Here is a 19691-nt window from a genome sequence, read left to right as displayed (position 1 = left end):
TCTTTGCCAGCCCCCATCCTCCAGTGGCAGCTCCTCAATGCAGCTGCACCTGGAACTAAACCCACCTGTGCCAGCACTGAAGGTGTGAACTGTGGTTAGGAAATACCAGGATACGTGTCCTAACAGCTCAGGCTCTGCAAGGCCCAGGGACTCCCAGAGAACCAGGGCAGGTGCCCCAGGTCCAGCCCCTGCAGACCTTGCCTACAGACTGGAATCCTTCCATTAATTACCAGCTTCTCAAGCTCAGCAACTATTTTACCTTACTCAAATAGTTTATTTAAAAATATATATATAATATTCTCCAATTCAGAAAAGGATAGAACTTCCCACAATGTAACATATTTTTTTTTTTATATATATATATATATAAAATATCTATGCATTCAGTGAATGGAAACAGTTTTACTGCATACATTTTTAATGTTGTACTCTATGCAAATCTGCATTGCCTAAAAATATACTGTGCTCCTCTAAATCAAAACAAGCAGGGACAAAACACTGCAGCTGTGTGCTGGGTTAGAACTCCTAACAGAAATGATATGAAAGCTTTAGTTTTGAATTCAAGAACTCACCAACAATATTTGACTTTGCCAGTGCATAAATAGAAGACTGATACATTCTGGCTCTGTTAAACTGAACTGTAGCAGAGGTTACAAAATGTAAATATATTTATTCATTTTCAGTGTTTCCAAGTCCACCTTTCATGATAGTGTTAAATAAGTCATGGTCCTATCCTTCCAAAAATTTCAACACTCCTTAAAAAAGAAAAACAAACAAACAAAATTTTAAAGTGAAATGTCCTCCTTCATTGAAGTGTTAGATCATATTTTAAATTACTGCACTCCCACACAATATTTTATATATATATTTTTTTAAATATATATATATTTATATATAAAGAGACCAAATAGGAGACTACATTTTTACTGTCAATATGTTTAACTTTGCATACTGTAGTTGTATAAAACATGCATTTTCTGGGATAATTATGAACACATCATGAATGAGCCCACATAAATTATAATTTTTGTACAACTCCAAGTTAAAAAAAACAAACAAAACCAGTCAGATTAAGTGCCTCTGAGGCCCTTTCTTCCCAGCTATCAGTTCTCACAACACACTACTGAAATATTTACCTATGCCTACAGCTATGTGCTAGAGAACCAGATTTAAAATTTTAAAATACATCTACAGTATGTTTTCCTTTTCCTAAAGTTCATGACAGTCCTCAGATATCATGTTGTGAAATGTAAAAATAGTCACAGATTCTTTTTTCTTTTCCAGAAATAAAAAAAACACATCTAGGAGAGTATGCAAAAACAAGGCAAAAATGAAGTTTCATAGCACTTAATGAGGGTTAATATAAGTCAATAACTAATATTGAGGTTTGTAACAAGGGCTGGATGAGCAGTTACATGTACAAGCAAATGGTCTAGTAATTCCAATAGTATCAGATGGAGTTTCTGTAACCAACCCTTAAAACCAGGCAATATACATTCAAAACAGGCTGACATTGATATACTTTACTAGGTGTGAAAATAGTGCATTCTTTTTTTCTGCCACAAAGCAAAATTGCATCCTAAGAGCTGGTAAACCTTTTTTTTTTTTTTTTTCTTCCTTAAATAGAGAGAATGGGCAAAAAACTTGGGGGAAAAAAAAAATTAAATTAAGGCAATTAGACAGGTAAAACAGGGCTGCCCATGGTGATGGAGCTGAGACTAGTCTACACTTCAGCCTTCCCCTGGCTGCTGAGCACTGACATGCAGCCTGCGACAGAGCTGCCGGCGGCAGGGACTCAGCACTATGGCTTTGTGCACGTGCATAGGTGCAGCTGCAGGCGGCAACGGTATCCGGGGCATGAGCGTAAAAAAATAAAGTGGAAAGATTTTTGAAACCCTCCTGCGGTATTACAGTACAATATATATACACAGTATAATGGTCACTTCTCACAGGTGCAGGCTGTGTCGCTGTGGTGGATCCTCCTCCTGCTCCTCTTGCAGACCTGCTGGTGGCCTCTCCCACCGGCGCCGAAACGCCCGTTCCCTCCGTCTCCGTCTTCGTTCCCCTCAGGCCTTTCATGAAATGTAGTGTACGTGTCTTGCCAACAAAGCTTTTGTGGAACAGAGTTGCAAAGGTTACCTAACAGATCCTTTTGCTATTTACCAACCACTCCTCGTAGGATCAGTCACTCAGGAGAATACAGGAAAACCCTCAGAGATTAGTAATTTATATTGCAGCAAAAATGTAAACCTCTGATATATATAGCACAATCTCTCAGGAAAATATATAATTCTTTTAATATATTTGGGGATATGTCTCAGTCTTGCTGTAACGGGAAGAAAGTGATCACCTTGACTTGTGTCTGCACTCACAGAAAGCAGTTAGCTGAAAAAGAAGCAGGAAGTTTGGTCAGTAAATGCAACCCCAGTAGATCTGACAAAAATAACAGCTCCTCAGAGTCTTCACTCAAGATGAGCTCGTCACCAAACCCAGGAGAACCACCCTTGCTCTGCACCAGCAGCAGGGTGACTGAAGCTCAGCACCCCCCTGCAAGGGATGACCCCATGTCAGTTAACACCCCATAAATTAGGAGGGCAAAGCACAATACGTACAGTCTAAAAGATTAGTAACTTCTGAGCTTTTAACCCAAGGCACCACACACTGGTGCGCGGCGTGATGGAGTTCATGTGACTGCCAAGGCCAGGGAAGTTCTGCCTCATCTCCCTGAGCCCAGAACTGAGGGACAGCCCCAGCCCCTTCCCACACAGCCTACGTGCTGTTCCAAGGAATCCTCAGGAACTGCACATTCAGGAGGCTTTTCTCTGTGCACACACAGCGCTGCACCCACGTGTGGACGGCTGAGCACCCTGTGGGTCGGTGTGGCAGGAGCTGCAAAGCTGAGGCTCAGCAGCCCCCAGGGATGGTTAGGTACCCAGACAGCACAGCACTGCAAAGGGAAGCCACGTCACACCCAGTCGTTACACAGGGAGGAAAGCACAAGGCAGAACTGCAGGGGTTTCATGTCTGCCGGCCACACAGCTGTGAGCTTCCTGAAGAGCTCAGCCACGAGGCGCCCGCAAACCCAGCTCTGTTTCGGCCCAGCAGCCAACTGCTGCAGCCTCCCTCTCAGCCCTCAGAACTCATCTGCAGAGGTGAGCAGCATCAGCACGATGGATAACTAACTACTCAACAGCAGAAGGTATTTTCTTTTTGGGCAGGCAGACATGAATTTTGAATAAAGATCTAAAATTAGAAAAATAAAAACACTGACAAAGGCAACAACAGAGTTTTAATGAGAAGAACTCCTCTAAAAATCATCATGAGCAGAATCTCATTTTTACTGCTTAAAATATTAAAATGAGATCTTGTCTTTTCTGTTTTGAGAAGCAAAATCCAACAGAGCATGCTGTATTCAAAGGCAAACCAATCCATTCCTCACTGTTTAGATTTACCCCTTATACTTCTTCAGAAATCAAAAACATCGTCATCATCATCATCATCATCACCATCAATATCATCAACATCATCAAATGACCAATCCCAGTCCTTAAATGCCAGATCAAGCAATCTGCAACAGGAGGGGTCGATGTTTAATATGTGTCACACTTCTATAAAAGGCTCCAAAATCTCATTTGTTATGGCTAAAGCTGTTTGAATAAAAGCCTGAGTTAAGGTAGGTGGCTTCCTTCCTTCGCCTGCCATGGAATAGGAAGTTCAGTTAGTGTTCATGCAAGCCAGGAATATACTATTCATTGGAAATTCATCTCACAACTCATTCAGTTCTGTAGAACACTTACCATACTGATACTTCCCAAAAACATTTCTGCAGAAAAGACCAGCATGTACATTTCATAAAATCAGTTGCTTTCTGCCTTGCTGCTGTTCTTGTGGCTGAGGAGCAGTTTTATGCTCTGCTATCTTTTCCCAGACATGAATGCAAGGCTACGTTTTTCCAGTAAAATACAATAATTTTGATTGCTGAACAGAACACAAAGTAGTGCCATCTGAATTTACAGACAAGTGCAGATGGATCTCTGTCCCACTGCAGGGGGGTTGCCCTCTACAGCTGCCCCAGAGCTCCCTATTTAAAGGAAAGCAATGCCAAAAAAGAGGATCTATCAACTTGTTCTCTAGGCACTGCTGCCTGTGCTCCTTCCTTCTATGGTCAGCAGAGGCCAAAGCAGGCAAGGCGAATGAGTCACTTTCTCTCTTCTAGGCATTTATTTTGGGGTGGGATGAATCATTGCCTAGAGGCCCTCATCTCTTTCTGCTGTTATCGAAGGATCTTGGACAAGTATCTTAAGTACTAACTTCTCAGTTGCTACAGCTACAAGAAAGGAAAGCAAGTCTAGTCATCTCTCCAGAAAGCAAAATAGGTTTTAATCAGGATTATATGGCAACCAGAGCAGGCAGTGATAGAAACCTCACCCTAGCAGAGTTCAGTGCATTTGAGCTAGAACAGGCTGCAGTGTTTAACACAGCTCATCACAGGCCTTGGACAAAGTGGGGCTCAGGGGCTTCTGGGTTTTCAGGTTGTAAAGGTTTTACATTTTAAAATGTGATATATCCCTGAAAAGGTTCAATCATAATTTGAATTTATTAGGCATCAAAACATATGAAAGTTGGTATTTTTTTTTCAGTTTGGAATGATACTTTGGGCATAATCCAATTGAATGGACAAGCAGAAATTGTATGGTCTATGAAAACCAGGTGTGCCCCTTCTTAAATCATCACAAAGAACAACAGCCATGAAAATCTTGTGGAAACAATCACTGTGTGGAATTCCTAGCAGGGACAGCATTTCCAGGGCCAGGAAGGTTGGAAGGAACCTCAGGCAGTGTCCAAGCCCAACCTCCTGCTCAAAGCAGGGTTCAGCTCCACGGGCAGCTCAGGCTGCTCCAGCCTTTGTTCTCTTGGGTCTTAAAAGACTCCAGGAATGGACCATGTCTGGCCTCACCAGCCTGCCTTCCTGCCCAGCTGTCTGTGCTGGCTTTTCCCTCTGTCCAGCTGGAATCTCTCTTGGCTCAGCTGCTCTGGAGCAGTCCCAGAGCCTGCCCTGCTGCCAGGGCCCCACTGCTGCCTCCTCTCCAGCTCCTCCCCACAGCTGCTGTCCCCAGGTTCCTTCTGTCCCCCACATCTTTGTTCTGAATCAAGTTCTAAGAGAAAATCAATTGTTCCTCACAGTAAGTCCTTGCACAAAAGCCTCACAGAGGCACCAGTCAGGCATTAATAAGCAAGTACAGCAATTTATAAGTAATCCACACAAATTTCCACTTAGTCAGGTGACAGGTGAGGTGACCACACAGAGCTACACTTTTCCATCTGTTAGGTGCATTTGTAAAGCTGTCTTGAAAAGTTTAATTGCAAGAATAAGATCACACATAAAAATGTTCATCCTCCTTTTCCCACCATGACAAAATATACACATAGAAAAATAAACAAATGGAAAAAAATGTCTAAAGGCTGACTTGGACTGGAAGAGCACAACCAAAAAGAAGGGCAAGAGGCACATAACTTCACTGCTCAACTTCAAACCAGGTCCAGCCATGGCCATCCTGACAACTGTTAAAACTTCTTTTTTGGTCTTCTTTTTTACATCTTCACACTCCTCTCACTGACTCTGTGTCTAGTTAAACCCCATGTTCCCTACCAGCTGCCTGTTCAAAAGAACAATCAGGCTACAGAGGGTGCTCCCAGTTCTGCCTATTACAGGGTAAAGCCACAGGATCCATGAGTCAGATTAACTAACAGCTCATGCAAGGTCCTTGCAACAAGGAAACCAACACAGTGAGTGGCTCCTCTGAGCTGAGGCTCAGAGATGACATGCTAGATCACTTGTCAGTGGACAACAACATTTGTGGTCAAGTGTCCTTGGCAATATACAACACTAATGGTAGTAAAATGTTTAAAGCAATAATAGTGCCTTGTGTCACCTTGGTTTGTTTGGAGGAAGCTGTCGACTGGGCCGTCTGATGGACTGGTTTGGCTGTACCTTCATGGAAGTTCTGGGAGAAGATCGGGCAAAGGGGTCTGGTGCTGGGGGCTTCTTGGGTATTTTTTTCACCAGTCTGCTCACCCATTTTTGCTGTTCTTCCGTGGAGTTAGCTAGCAGTAGTAGGTTCTTTGCCGTTGAGATATCGTAGTACACTGTAACAGCAATTGTTAATACCACAGTCAGTGCTGTTATTATTCCAAACGTGCCCCCACATCAAAGCTGTCAGGTCACTGTACTCTCACAGGCAACACAAAGAGAAATCAGCAGAGAAACCCAAAGTGAAGTGAACCAGCTTGTGCCAAAGGCGGTGTTTCCTGGCTGCTGGCAGTGCTGCCCCTCTCGCTGAGGGGCTCAGCACTTCAGGAGATCCACACTGAGATGGGGAGAACCAAGGGGTGAGTCTGAGCCCAGGGAACTGCCAGCCCAGTCCCACTGCCCGCAGCCTCCGTTCCAACACAGACACTGGCATGGCATCCCACCCAAGGTGAGCCCTTCCAGCTCCACCCCTCCCTGCCCACTGCTGGCAGCCCAGCAGAGCCTGCACACAGACCAGCAATTCCCAGCAGGGACCCGATCCTCCTGGAGACACCCCCAGGAGGGCTCCAGTGCCCGCGCGCTGACCAAAGACAGACCTACCCCTCCGTGCTTATTTGGTGCCAGAACACTACTGGAATCCTCTGATCCCTCAGGACACCCTGACTCCAGGCACCCTATGCACATTCAAGTTCCTGCTGCTTACCTTTGCAAGGTGCTATGATCTCTTCCTTCTTATCCATGTGATCCTTGTGACATTTGATATGGCAACGACGACACTCTAGGGCGGGAGGAGGTTTAAACATATGCCAGAGTGGCTTCATGCAAGCCTCACAATTGGTTGGGAAGTGATAAAGAGTAGGTATGAACTCATGTCCTTTGTGACAAATGTAGTTTGACTTCTCTCCCATGGGCTCCACGGGAAATTCCTGTTCCTTCTTGCTCTCTCCTTCATTAGCATATAGAATCTAAAGTCAAAGCAAGATAACCTCAGTACTCTGATAAGACAAACAGAAATTCCAAGTAATTAAGCAGGAAGACTGAGGAAACCCAATGCAATGGATTTTTTCAAGGTGTTTTTTTTTAGTGAATATTCTATTAGACAAAGTTATGAAAACATTTTTTACAATATATAACATCTTTGTTACAGTAGAAACATTCATGTATTATGGAATACCTGGAATATCCTAGGAATTTCCTTGGAGTCTGCTCTGTACACATCAGTCTGAGTGACTGGTCTGACATGGAAGAGTTTGCTAGAGGAAATTATTTCAACAACATGTTACCAAAATGATAAGTTGAAATTGACAGATTAAGTTAGGATGCAACATCCCATATTAAGACTGAGTCATTAATGATTTGTCAACTACAGATTTCTAATCACTTGGTTAAAGCCCTGCCTTTCAGTCCTGCACATGAACTTCCAAAACCCCTAAATAAAAGTCACAAGTATCCAGCTGTATTTAAAAAAAAAAAGTGGCAGCACTGAAAATCTAACATCATGCAACTCCCTCAGCTGCCAACAGCTTCTAACACCATCCCCTCCCCACGCTCCAACCTCGGAACAGCCACCATCTGCATTTATTAACAAAATAATCAACTATAAACCCCACTCGTCAGGGCCTGTTTTAAGTGAAAATGTGTAACCACTGACAACAACGGCCTCCACTGCAGTTCCTGTGATGCTTTCTGCTACCACATGTGTATGAGGGAGGGGTCCAGCTGAGGGGCAGTGGTTGCTCAGCTCAGCAGAGCTCAGGGTGGGGCTGAGCACCACAGCCCCACTGCCCAGCACGGGTACCACAGCTCCCAGCTCTCCCTGCCCCACACTGTGGGACCCCCCCCAGGACCTCTGCCACAGCCCCCCTGTCAGGGATCACCCACAAACCAGCGGGTGCTGATACTCACTCTATATCTAACACCATGTAGGGATTGGACTGCTCTTTGTCTTGTTCGCTGTCGTAGAACAGGATCTTCTTGCTGCTCACTATTACATACTGGTAAGAGACAGAGAAGAATGAAATGCAGCTCTTCATCAAGCTCATCACAGGTGCCAAAGATGTCACAGCAACTGCCACAGATGTCACAGCCATGTATTTCTACAGTCTCATTAAATGGTAGCCAACAGGACAACAGCTGTGCTGTGTTTTAAGTCCTTCATTTGCCAGTAGACTCAATGCACAACAAACAAAATTCTGATTACCTGATAAATCAATTTATGTTATCAGATTAATTGATATTTAAACAGATTTAAGCACCTACAAAGAGATAAAAATGAAAGTCTGGAAGAAAGTAAGAAGGCAAACAAGTGTTTAAGTTACTACAATTTCCTGAACCTGCTCCCCTCAGACACAGCTCTACCAGCTGACATATTTTATGCATGCAGGTACTGAAAGAATACTCAAAGAAAAACTCTAGTGTAGAAATCCTGCAGGCTACACATGAAACAAGGTCATAAATCTGCTTTTCTTACCTTTTTAACCCATCCAAATTTTTTAGTGTTGTTTCTAACAGGCAGTGACAGCCAGCCTTCCAACCTTGATTCTGGAAAAAAATGTTGTATGTCAAAGGACATAAATATTCACAAAACATCATTTTTGAGACTATAACCCTTTTAAAATAGTTATCAATAATAAAGAAACAGAGCAAACATGAGAACGTGAACTATTTAAAACTGCAAGGTCTTGCAAAGTTTATCACAGTAAATGTTCAGGGAAAATTAAGCTGCATTGCTGAACAGAGCCAGCAGCCAGCCATGCAGGCAGGGAACAGCAGTGGGCAGGAGGAAGAAGGGGAAGATAAACCTGCAGCTCTAGCACACACAGCACCTTTAGTCACTTTTTCAGCTTGAAATGCTTATGTCTCTCAACCTTCACTTTTAAAACAGCATCTGAAGATATTAGTAGAAAGCACACAACATCCAGTTCAAGACAAGAAAAGGCAACATATCACCACCAGTGACCTATATCCCCTACACACCAGGTCACATTTCACAGCTTTAATCATCTAAGTCCTATTTTTTTCTTCTAGAAATTTTTTCTTTTTCTAATTCTGCCTCAATCTCCTAGGCTTTAGAATCCAAAATAAGCCAGCTGGGGTAACCCTTAGGCCTTCCCTAAGTTCAGCTGCCCTTTCGCTTCCTTGCCACATTTCATCCTGTGCTCAGCTGAGGTTTGACACACGTGCCAGCAGCAACCAACAGCTCCCCAGGGTCACCCTTTCCTACTGCTGGGTCACTCACAGCACCAGTGGCTTTCACCCTAATCCTGTAGCTACACTTAACACAAGCATTTCTTTCCCCTATGCTTGACTGAAAGGAACTACTCAATTGCAGTAAGATTTTCCTAATGAGTTTCCCACCCTAGCAGACAACATCTACTGCTGCTGAGGAACCTCCAAGTCAAAAATACTCAAGCCTCACAATTTAACAAACACAAAACCAGGCAAGGAGCATAAATGTGCTGCAAAATGGCAAAAGCTATTTTCTTTCTCATCCGCGGGCATTTGCAGACACCTGCCCATGTTTATTCACCACAGCATAACAAGGAGTGATTAGGTATTCATAGAATTCTCCTTTGGTCTAGAGAGACTTGAAGCAAGGTTATTTACTCTGTCTTCAAGGTTTATTGCTCTATAAGCCTTGCCTTGATGACACATTTTACTGGACGTATCAAGCACATGAAGTGGCTCCATAATGGGTATTTTCCCTCATGCCTGACACTTTATAAATTGTTCCTTTCAACTCTAGCTGACAAAAAGGGTAGCAAGAATAATCCTGATGCACAAAATCCTTCCCCACACCCAGGAAGCACGCACAGTTTGTTAATGCTGTGAACAAATTATGTCTTGATAGTCTTTCTATTTTTCTCTGTACTCGCCAATACTACCAGATGAAAGTGGACAAAGTGAGAGTTTCTGGCTGAGCTTCACCATTTCTGGTGTCCGTCCTACCCTAACAGATCAGAGAAAAGCCAGAATGCTCCAAAATGTTCACAGTACATGCTTACAAGCACTAGGAGGGGAAAAACCAACAACACACAACCATCACACCTCACACCTTTCATAATTATGCCAGAAAAAAAGTCATAGTTTAGGCAGAATTTTTACTTTAGAAGAAAACAAAATCATGCAGGTACCACAACAGCAGCTAGCAAGGAAAAAATTATGTATGTACTTAACAATTCTTTTAGTAGAAGCCTTATAGCTTCTAATAGAAAAACCAAAGAATGAGGAAAATGGAGGAAATGCTTTATTTTTTACTCCAATTTAATGAAATGTATGTTAATATTCCAAAACAAGTTTTGCCTTCAGTGGAAAGATAGTCACATTTTAAAGGAACCAAGCCCTCTCTGACACTAACACTAAACAGAAGTTTAGTTCAATATAGTGTATGTGTGGTCATATAAAATGAATATAGAATATGGAAAAACAAATTGCATTTCATTCCATGCTTTATGTAGCTGGAAAAATGAATAAATTTTGTTTGCCTTACCATACAAGAATCAAATGTAAGATTCAAAATCAGGCAAAACCAGGTAATATTAAGAAGACTGAATTTCTATGAGCTAGTAACCTCTATTGAGATGATGAGGAGTTAAGATGTCTCCACATTTCACTTAAACACCAAGATTTGACTTTTTGGTGCCCAGTATCTTAGGGTCATGCAGATAGCTGCAGATACTGGAGAGAGGCTGACTTGAAAACAAGTGCATAAGGCTTATATATGCAAGGCTTTAATAAAACCAGTAGTTTTATACATGGCAGCAAGCATCTGTAAACATTTAAACAGGCCAGTTATCTGCTCATGCCAGCTTTTCCATGTCTTTGATGGCCATGTTTGCTGTCACTGCAGTGCACGTGCTGCCAGATCTGCTTCTTGTTTGTTCTTTTAATAACGTATTAAGAGCGTTAGTTTTGAAACAGAGGAAAGGACACGGGTAAGAACAAAACCAAACAGTTCTCAGGGATGTCACCTGTGCTATCAACTTCTGTAGGGCTGTGGGAACAAGACAAAGGTTCCTCCTCTGAGTCAGAATCAGAGTCGAGAAGCATGCGAGAACTGGAAGGCTTAGTGGCAATACTGACAGAGGTAGAAGAGTGCTGGTAGGTAAAAGACATGGATTCCATAGTGTGGGATTGAGTGATATGGACTAAACACACAGCATAAAGGAGGAAAAAGGTAGAAAAGAAGTCAAAATAGAAACTCTAAGAAGAAGGTATTAGTTTTACATTTCAAATCATAACACAGCAATTTCAAAGTCACCACCACAATAAAGTGGAAAAAATATTTAGCTTTGATGGGGCACACAAGAATTTTTTAAAGAAATGTCTTTAAATAAATGTGAGATGACATATGTTTACAGACAGATTAAGTTAGTAGGTGGAGAGTGATCACTATCAAATCATTGATGGTAGGAACACCTGAGGATGAAAAGCCACGGAATCATCAAAGCATCAATTCAATACTTCTGTGGTAAAACATTCTATATAAGTGCAGAAATATTAGTAAAATGAACATACCAGGGAATCCATCATCTGCCTCAGCATCTCCAGGCCCACTGCCTATGCTGCTGTTGTCGAGACCAATGTGCAGTGACTGCAGCTGGGAACGCAGCTGCTCGATGTCGCTGTCCTTGCTGTCCAGAGTCATCTGCAGCTCAATCCGGATCTGGCTCTCCTCTGCTATTTGCTGTAAGCAGAAATTGCAACCAGTCCTATTATCACAACACTCAGTTACTCAGAGAAAACAGAGTAGAAAACTAGGCAGGCTGGAGTCAACCTCCATCTGTTTCCTGCATGTTGCCTTTGGCCACGGGAGACTCAGGCCTCGAGGCTGCACCTGCCTCGGAAGCCCGAGTCAATCCCAGGAGAGCTGGGGGCCTGTATTTGCAAAGGGATCTTACTGCCTGCATCTCATTGATTTCCTTCTGGTATTTGATCATCATTTGGGTTAACTTTTCTCGTTCAGACTTCAGCTCCATGTGCAGTTTTCTGTTCTCCTTCTCCTTCCGCCGCACGTCGGTGTCGGCCCCGCGCTTCACCGGACCCTTGCGGTTCATGATCTCAGCCAGTTTGTTCACAGCCTTCCCAGGGGAAAGGGGGAAAATGGCAAAAACACACTGATAAATACCTGGAGTGACACTGGGAAGGAACAGTCTTCTCTCCTATCCACAACCAGATGTTTTTAAGCTAACTGCAAGCTAAGCCCCCTGCATTCCCAGCCCTCTGAAGCTGCTTTAATTCCATGTGCTGCTCAAAATGGAAAAGAAGGCACTGAAGCCTCTTCCTCTTCACCCCAGCATCTGCTTTGGACACTTCTACTTGGACACTTCATTTAAATATTCTCTTCCATTTCCATTAGCTTGCCCCAAAATATATCTTTGTGTTAAAATGCCAGTTGTTTTTAAAAATACAATCCAGATTAAAATCTAAAATTTAAAAAAAATGTTGTTTTATGGAAATATAAATCAAGATCAAGCCCATAAAATATTAATTCATTTGACTGAAATGAAGAATTCTGCTGGTGAACTGCATCTGGATTAGGAGTTCCTCACTAATAAATCATGAGGATGCAGTCTCACTACACTGGAAGTCTACTTAGTAGAAGCAAAAAAAAAAAAAAATATGGTTTAGGGGCAAAAAAAGATTCAAGTGCTAAGAGTATATTTAGATAGTTTACCAAGGCAAGTTTTCTATTAAAAATCATTTGATTCCTGAACACTATATCTTAATTCATTTAGATACATTTGCTTACCTGAGTTTTCAATGTTCTTTCATTCAACAACTGCTTCTCAAATTGTGCTTTAATATTTCCTACATTGGCTTCTTCTTCTTTTAGTTTTGTAATTTCTGTAGCAAGGTAATTAAAAAGCTATCTGTGAAAACTGATTACAAAAGAAGACAGTACTATTTAAGAACAACACTGGCTTCATGCCAAATTACATTTGGTTCAAGAATACATACGTTCTTGTGCTTCCTTCAGTTTATTGTTCAGTTCTTCCTTCTCGTTAGCAAGATTAGCCACATCACTAGTTAGTGTCCTATTTGCTTCCTCCAACTACAAAACAAAAAGTAGATGTGACTACATAACCAGCACATTTGGCACAGGGGAGCACTGCAGGACAGAAGGAAACACTGCAGAGGGCAAGCAGGGTGAGCACGGGAGCAGGAGCTGCAGGAGGGGCAGGGACACGGAGGAAAGATGCCTGAAGAAACAGGTCATACAATAAGAGATTATTTTCTATCAATGAAACAAAAGCCAGTATTTGTTAAATGTCAGATGTACTTGTATAACACTGATCTCTACTCAGGCTACATGACAATGGGTAAGTGCAGCTGCCAACAGAAGACAGGCTGCTGTAAACCAGAGCGAGGGCCACGTCACTCACAGAGGCTATGGTGGCGTCCTTCTCAGTGAGCTCCTGCTTGTGCCTGGCCATCATCTCCTTGATCTCCAGCTCTTTCATGATCTTCTCTTTTTCCAGATCAGAGTATTGCTCTTCAGCAATGGAACGTGCGAGCTGTTCTGAATCTGCCTTTGTCAAAGTGATCTCCAGCTGAGCAGCCAAGGAATCTCTGCAAGTTATTGATACATACAATTAACTGTAGGAACTGCAACCACAGGAGGTCGTGGGACGGGTTGTGTAAAAAAAAAAAAAAAGAGTAAAACAACAAAATGACTTAATCTTTCAGATATTAGTAGTACAACGAGGAAAATCTTACCTCTCATCCTGTAACTCTTGTATCTTTTGCTGCATTTCCTTACAAAGTTTGGTCTTTTCCTCACATTCTTCTTTAAGTTCTCGAACTTGTGTCTTGTACAGAGTCTAGAATTCAAAGTTGGATAGAAAAGGACATGACTTGAATATTCTAGCTGGAAGGCACACAAAAAATGATAAAAGATGACACTGTATGTAGTTCTTTGAACACACACTCAATTACAGCATAATTGTGCACTGCCTTCTCTAAATTTAACTAATAACCATCATTCCCAAATATGTTCGGTTCTTTCACTTTTTTGTTGATTGTTTTGTTTGGGTTTTTTTAACTTATGTGTTTGTGATTGTACAGGTGTAAGACACACATTTTGTATGTGTGTAAACATCCAGTTTAAGAGACTCTCAATGTGAATACCACTATTTGATAGAAAATTAGAAGTATCAGAAACAAGGAAAACCATAATTTATTTTTTTTTTACTCTTTCACATTTTTATCAGAGGGAGGCATGTAGGCAGAATTTAGATTTTAACCATACAAAGCCATTAAAACAATGTGACTGCTAAAGAGCAAAAATAAGCATAGCAGGAATTTTTTTTTAAAAGCACTTGAAATTAAGTTTTTTGGAAATGGATACAAATCTAGAGGTCAAGAGGAAATGAAAGAAAAAATATATTGGTCTGTACACTCAAATGACTGCACACAGGTAAAGTGCATTTAGTGCAGGGATTTCAAGACAGACTGTCCCTGGCCTCTCCACAGCAGCCAGCTGACCTCAGCTCACCCTTAATGTGTGCAACTCTTTGATCTACTAAAGCTTCAGACAGTCCTTCTCCTGGCTGACAAAGACCACAGTAAAATCCTAAGTTTCCTCTAATTCTGAAAGAAGCCTTTTGGGCTCCACCTGCAGCATGGCTGGCTGTGGACTGTGCACTGTCAATTTAAATTAACATCCATATGTTCATGATGATTTTTAAGTACAATAACTACCCATTCTATTGTACCTTATCACAGATCTTGTATTGGGTATTTCCCCAAGTCAAGGCTGCTTTGCCCATGACAGTAACAGCTGAGTGGTCTCTCCCTGTCCCTATCATGACCCACGAGCCCTGTGTTATATTTTCTCCCTCATCCAGCTGAGGGGGGCAGTGACAGAGTGGTTTTGATGGGCACCTGGTGTCCAGCCAGGGTCAACCCACCACAGATCTCTTCCAAGTTTGGATGTGATGGAAAAACTTCCTTCCAAGCCTTTAATACACGTGTTTTGTCACACCACCTGACTTGAGAATACAGCTCTCCTCTTCCATGGAGCACAGAGTTGATGAATCAGAAGGCTTGAAACATGCAGAGAATTATTCACACTGTGGAAAAAGGAGTTTGACTCCTCCCTCTCTCTAAGCTGTGTTTGGAACCCCCTTCCAAAGCTGGAACATTTCTTAACATAAGCTCTTTCACACTGCTCAGCAATCAAGAACAAAGAGTGAAGACAAGGCTACAGACAAGACTGAAGACAGACACAAGAAGAAGGAGCATCTCTAGGTTGGAGATGTGAAACACCTGATGGATGAGGAAAAAGAACAAAGGCTAACATTGTACTTATTAAATAGTTTAGTATAAAAATAAAGAAGCACAAAACATACCGAGAAATACTGTTCAGCTTCAAGTTGGTCCTGAAGCTCTTTCATTTGTCCATCTGCATCTTGACGTTCCCTAGAAAGGAATAACATACCTTGAAAGACATGAACATACTCCAGCAAGTCAACAGAAAACCCAGCACTCACACTCTCTAGATCTCCAGTCATCTCCTAACCAAAGTATGGTCAACAATTAAACCTCAGGCTGCCTGTGGCTACCAGCTCTTTTTCACTCGTACAGCTGAGAAAACTGCACTAATAAGAAGCAACTTGAATACTGCTGAACACACTAACTACTACAGTGTCCCACAGATCAACCAGTAAGAGATACTAATAGAGCAAACAGCTGCCAACAGAATCTTATTTCCATATAAAACATCACTGATCTGACAGATTGTTTTGGGTGTCTTTTTTGCTAGAGCCAAGTCTGTGAAAACATGTCTGTATTCTTTGACATGCATCACTTCTTGAATTCATCTGTTACTACAACAACTCAGAAAGTCAATTAGTCAGTCTGTAACTAAGAGCAGTAATGTAGCAAAGATTTCTGCCTGTGTTTCACACTTCAGCAACCATCAAATGTAGCCACCTTCTTGGTAACTATATCTTGCTGACAGAAAAGATAAAGCACAAGTATATCATAGAATTATGTTGGTTGGAAAAGACCTTTAAGATCATCAAGTCCAACTGTTAAACCTAACACTACCAAGTCAACCACGACACCATGTCCTTAAGCACCACATCTACACATCTTTTAAATACCTCCACTTCCCTGGGCAGCCTGTGCCAGAGCATTTTTCCTAATACTCAAACTAAACCTCCCCTTGCACAACCTGAAGCCATTTCCTCTTGTTCTATTGCTTATTACTTTGGAGAAGAGCCCAACTCAGGCAGGTGCAGAGGGCAATGAGGTCTCCCCTCAGCCTCCTCTTCTCCAGACAACACATCCCAGCTCCCTCAGACATTCCTCCTAAGACTGGTGCTCTAGACCCTCAGCTAATAAACCATCAGGAGTCGTAAAGGAGCTGAGGATGAGACTGACCTGATACATGTGCTAAACTTGTCTTAACTTTCACAAGAATGTTATTTTAAAAATAAATAGTATTTATTATCAGGTGCAAATATTGCACTCAAGACCTTGAAGAACTGCTGGGATTTAACACAACTCCTGTTTGAAGGCCCAAAAGATGTCTTTAAACATCTTCAGTACAGATCTGTATCAGTATTCATTTCCAACACTATTAAGCTCTCTTGGACTAACAATGCCAGTAACTTTGCTCTTCACTGCAGTCCTACAACATTTAAAAAAACAGAACGGTACCCAGGCTTACTCTTAAGTCAATGTTTCTCTGAAGTTCCCACACACCTGTTTTCAAGCTGGGTTAAGATTTTCAGGATAACAAACATCTTTTCCTACAAATCTATACACTGCTTAATCACTGGGGCAAATCTCAACCTCAGTCACTGCAAATTATTTTAAACAATTCAGTTTTGTACTGCAGAACAGCACATTCACTGCAAGGGATTCTTGAAATTCGTATCACTCTCAGCTTTTGCAGAACAAAACATGACAAATCAGTCACATCACTAGAAAAACAGAGCAACTCAGCGCACTTGCGGAGTTCGTTGTTTTGCTTTTCCAGACTGAGTTTGATCTCCTGAAGATGGTTGTTCTCCTGCTTCAGCTGTTTCTCTGACATCTTCAGGGTGTTGACCTGCTGTGTTTGCATCTTGAGGTCGTTTTGGGTGAGACAGCGCTTTTGTGTTTCTTGCTCTATTTTTAAGGTCAGGTTTTTTACCTGAAAAATAAAGAGAAACCTGTGAGTTTCCCAGACCGACACAGGAAAGCAACGTGTCCACAGCGACTCTCCCAGACTCCCCCTGCACTTCTGCACAGCAGGCTCACCTCTCTTCAGAAGTCAAAGCTGCTTCCTGAATAAAGGCACTAGCACACCATAAATTAGCTATTTTCCCATGTCAGTGTCACAGCATTTTACACTTCAGAGGAAAAATGTTTTACGACCAATAACACCAAAATATTTCTGAAAAATAAAACCACACCCTGTAGAATTTTTAAAACTCCAATGACAGAGAAGGGACAAGTTGCCACCATTTTCATTTACAAACGTTCCTAAATATAGCTGTAAAGGGAAAACACTGAAAACCACTCCAGACCCTTTCATCCATTGTTCCTTACATCTTCATTTAGTAAATCCTTTTGCCTTAGGAGTTCATTGATTTTCTGCTGTGATTGCTTGAGATCACAGTCCAACATGGAACGCTGCTTTTCAGCTTCTAGTAACCGATTCTCTACTTTTTGCTTTAAAGCTCTCTCTTCCAGAAGTTTCTTCTCCATTTCTGTGAATAAGAGATTTCAGAGTCAGTGTAAACCAGCAGATTTTGGAGGGTGAGGGGAGGAAGAGGAGTCTGTCCCATACCAACAATAAGCAACATGTTTATCCTTTCAACATTGCAGAGAAAGATTGCTGAGAAGGGATTAATCCACCTTTTCACAGCAAACCCACACCCAGAGGAGGCTTTTGCAAGCACTCCTGACTGCAGCTACATCCTGCTTTTGAGTTTCAAGTTCATCTGCCACACATCTGAGATGGTACAAAGAGTGGATTTTTTAAAAGAATCCATCTAAGCCTGCAGAAGGGTTGCTTTGACTATGATCATTTGAAGTCATTTAAATGGTTGAAGCTGTTCAGGAACATGACCTGTCAACTCATTCAGCCACTGTTACTGAATCATTTTGCTTCTCTGAACACCTGCTCCAGGTTTCAGTGATTGCTCACCAATCAGAAGGATGGGATTCACAGGCAGCTTTTTAAGTAGCTGTAATCAACTTAAACCATTTAATTCAAAAATAAGAGCCATCTTCTGGAATTGTTTGGTAATTGTCCCTCTCTCCAGGAGATTTCGATTGTCATGACATGCAACAGAACATGCACAGTGACTACAGAAGTGCAGCAAAGGCCTTGCCATTTCTAACTCCACCTGGTCTACATCCTTCAATTTTTTCATTGCTGACATTTATTTTACTTAGGAAAACTCAAAAAGGTTGGAGTACACTGAGTAAGAACACAGATAGGCTCTTAATAAAAATGTTACAAGCAGTTTTAGTAATATAAAAGTAAGAAAAATCAATTCAGAATACATTAGCACAGAAAATGAATTACTGTGTGCAACGGAGAACCTGTTTTCCTCTGAGACTAAACCTGTGTCTCTAACCTAGCAAAGCAAGGGAAAAGGGACCACAGCTGCTCTTCAGGGCTCTAATAGTATTTAAAAAGAAAAGGGAAATCAGGGAAAAAAAGCCTATGCTCAGGCTTCCACTAGCATGGCAAGGTGGTATTATCTGCTTTGTACCATTTACACTGAAGTCCAGCTGTCATGTCCAGTACGTACCTTTCATGGCTTCAGATTTTGCTTCCTCTATAGATTCATAGATCTTATTTTTGTCTGCTAATCGTGCTTTTGTGGCTTTATGTTCAGCTTCTTCTTGCTCAAGGTTCTGCTGCATAACTTTGAATTTATATGTCATATCTATTTCCATGTTGCTCTTTTCCTGTTCAGGAAAAGATTACATAGAAATAAAATATTTGAATACATTGGGTTAAAGACAAAATTTTGGACAACAGTAACAGGCAACCTGGAAGTAGAACTGAGAGCTCAGACTCTCAGGAGTTAACTGAGAACTCACTTTTACAAATGTTTTTCTCTGGATGGCAAAGTGCTCCAGAAATGCACAGTGACCTCCCCAGTTGCAAACAAGTACAGAACTACTGTCTTAGCCACCAACATCCTCTCATAAGGGTGGCTCAAAGATCTGGTTTATTGAAGAACTTTTTCTTTCTTTTTTATTTTTTTTTGTTTGTTTCAATAATAAATTTGTAAAAAAAAAATAAAAAATAGCAGAAGCTTTTTTATTTCTGGCAATACTGAGAGTTTAAAAAGCACAGCAGATTAAATGTTACTAATGTACCACTTAGCTACACAGTGGAGTACATAACTACCTGCTTCAGAAGTATAATATATTATGATCATAAGGGAAATGATGTGTTTTCTCCCCACTTTGCAAATTCCAAAAACAATAGAGAAAAAATTCAAAGCAAAAGCACTTAAAACAAGGCACTTTTTTTTCAATATATTTTGTCTCCATGTCTCAAGCAATACAAGCACAAATAAAAAATTTCCATTCAGAATGTAACACCAGTGTTTACTTAGAAGTGCTGTTACCTTTTCTAAATCTGTCAGTTTTTCCTGCAATTGCCTCTTCTCCATTTCCAGCTTGGCTAATGCACTCTTTC

General features: G+C 41.5%; 1 protein-coding gene across 1 annotated transcript in view; it reads right to left on the bottom strand.

Annotated features, from left to right (window-relative positions):
• Positions 1–2079: 2079 nt before the first annotated feature.
• Positions 2080–19691, bottom strand: part of ROCK2 (Rho-associated, coiled-coil containing protein kinase 2) — a 50143-nt gene continuing 32531 nt past the window's right edge. The window contains exons 18-34 of the mRNA XM_010005560.1: positions 19621–19683; positions 18790–18949; positions 17576–17736; positions 16993–17177; positions 15385–15454; positions 13751–13854; positions 13417–13603; positions 12992–13085; positions 12783–12877; positions 11932–12111; positions 11549–11717; positions 8502–8572; positions 7937–8025; positions 7206–7284; positions 6735–6996; positions 5934–6147; positions 2080–2385 (exon numbers count right to left, since the gene is read on the bottom strand). Coding sequence (XP_010003862.1) covers positions 2382–2385; positions 5934–6147; positions 6735–6996; positions 7206–7284; positions 7937–8025; positions 8502–8572; positions 11549–11717; positions 11932–12111; positions 12783–12877; positions 12992–13085; positions 13417–13603; positions 13751–13854; positions 15385–15454; positions 16993–17177; positions 17576–17736; positions 18790–18949; positions 19621–19683 — 2187 coding nt within the window. The 3' untranslated portion in view covers positions 2080–2381. The remainder of the gene's footprint in view (positions 2386–5933; positions 6148–6734; positions 6997–7205; positions 7285–7936; positions 8026–8501; positions 8573–11548; positions 11718–11931; positions 12112–12782; positions 12878–12991; positions 13086–13416; positions 13604–13750; positions 13855–15384; positions 15455–16992; positions 17178–17575; positions 17737–18789; positions 18950–19620; positions 19684–19691) is intronic.

The sequence above is a fragment of the Chaetura pelagica genome, unplaced genomic scaffold (genome assembly GCF_000747805.2).
Source record: "Chaetura pelagica isolate M959 unplaced genomic scaffold, ChaPel_1.0 scaffold589, whole genome shotgun sequence".
In the NCBI taxonomy this organism is placed as follows: domain Eukaryota; kingdom Metazoa; phylum Chordata; class Aves; order Apodiformes; family Apodidae; genus Chaetura; species Chaetura pelagica.
Note: the sequence above shows the minus strand (reverse complement) of the source record. Positions and strands in the feature narration are given on the sequence as shown.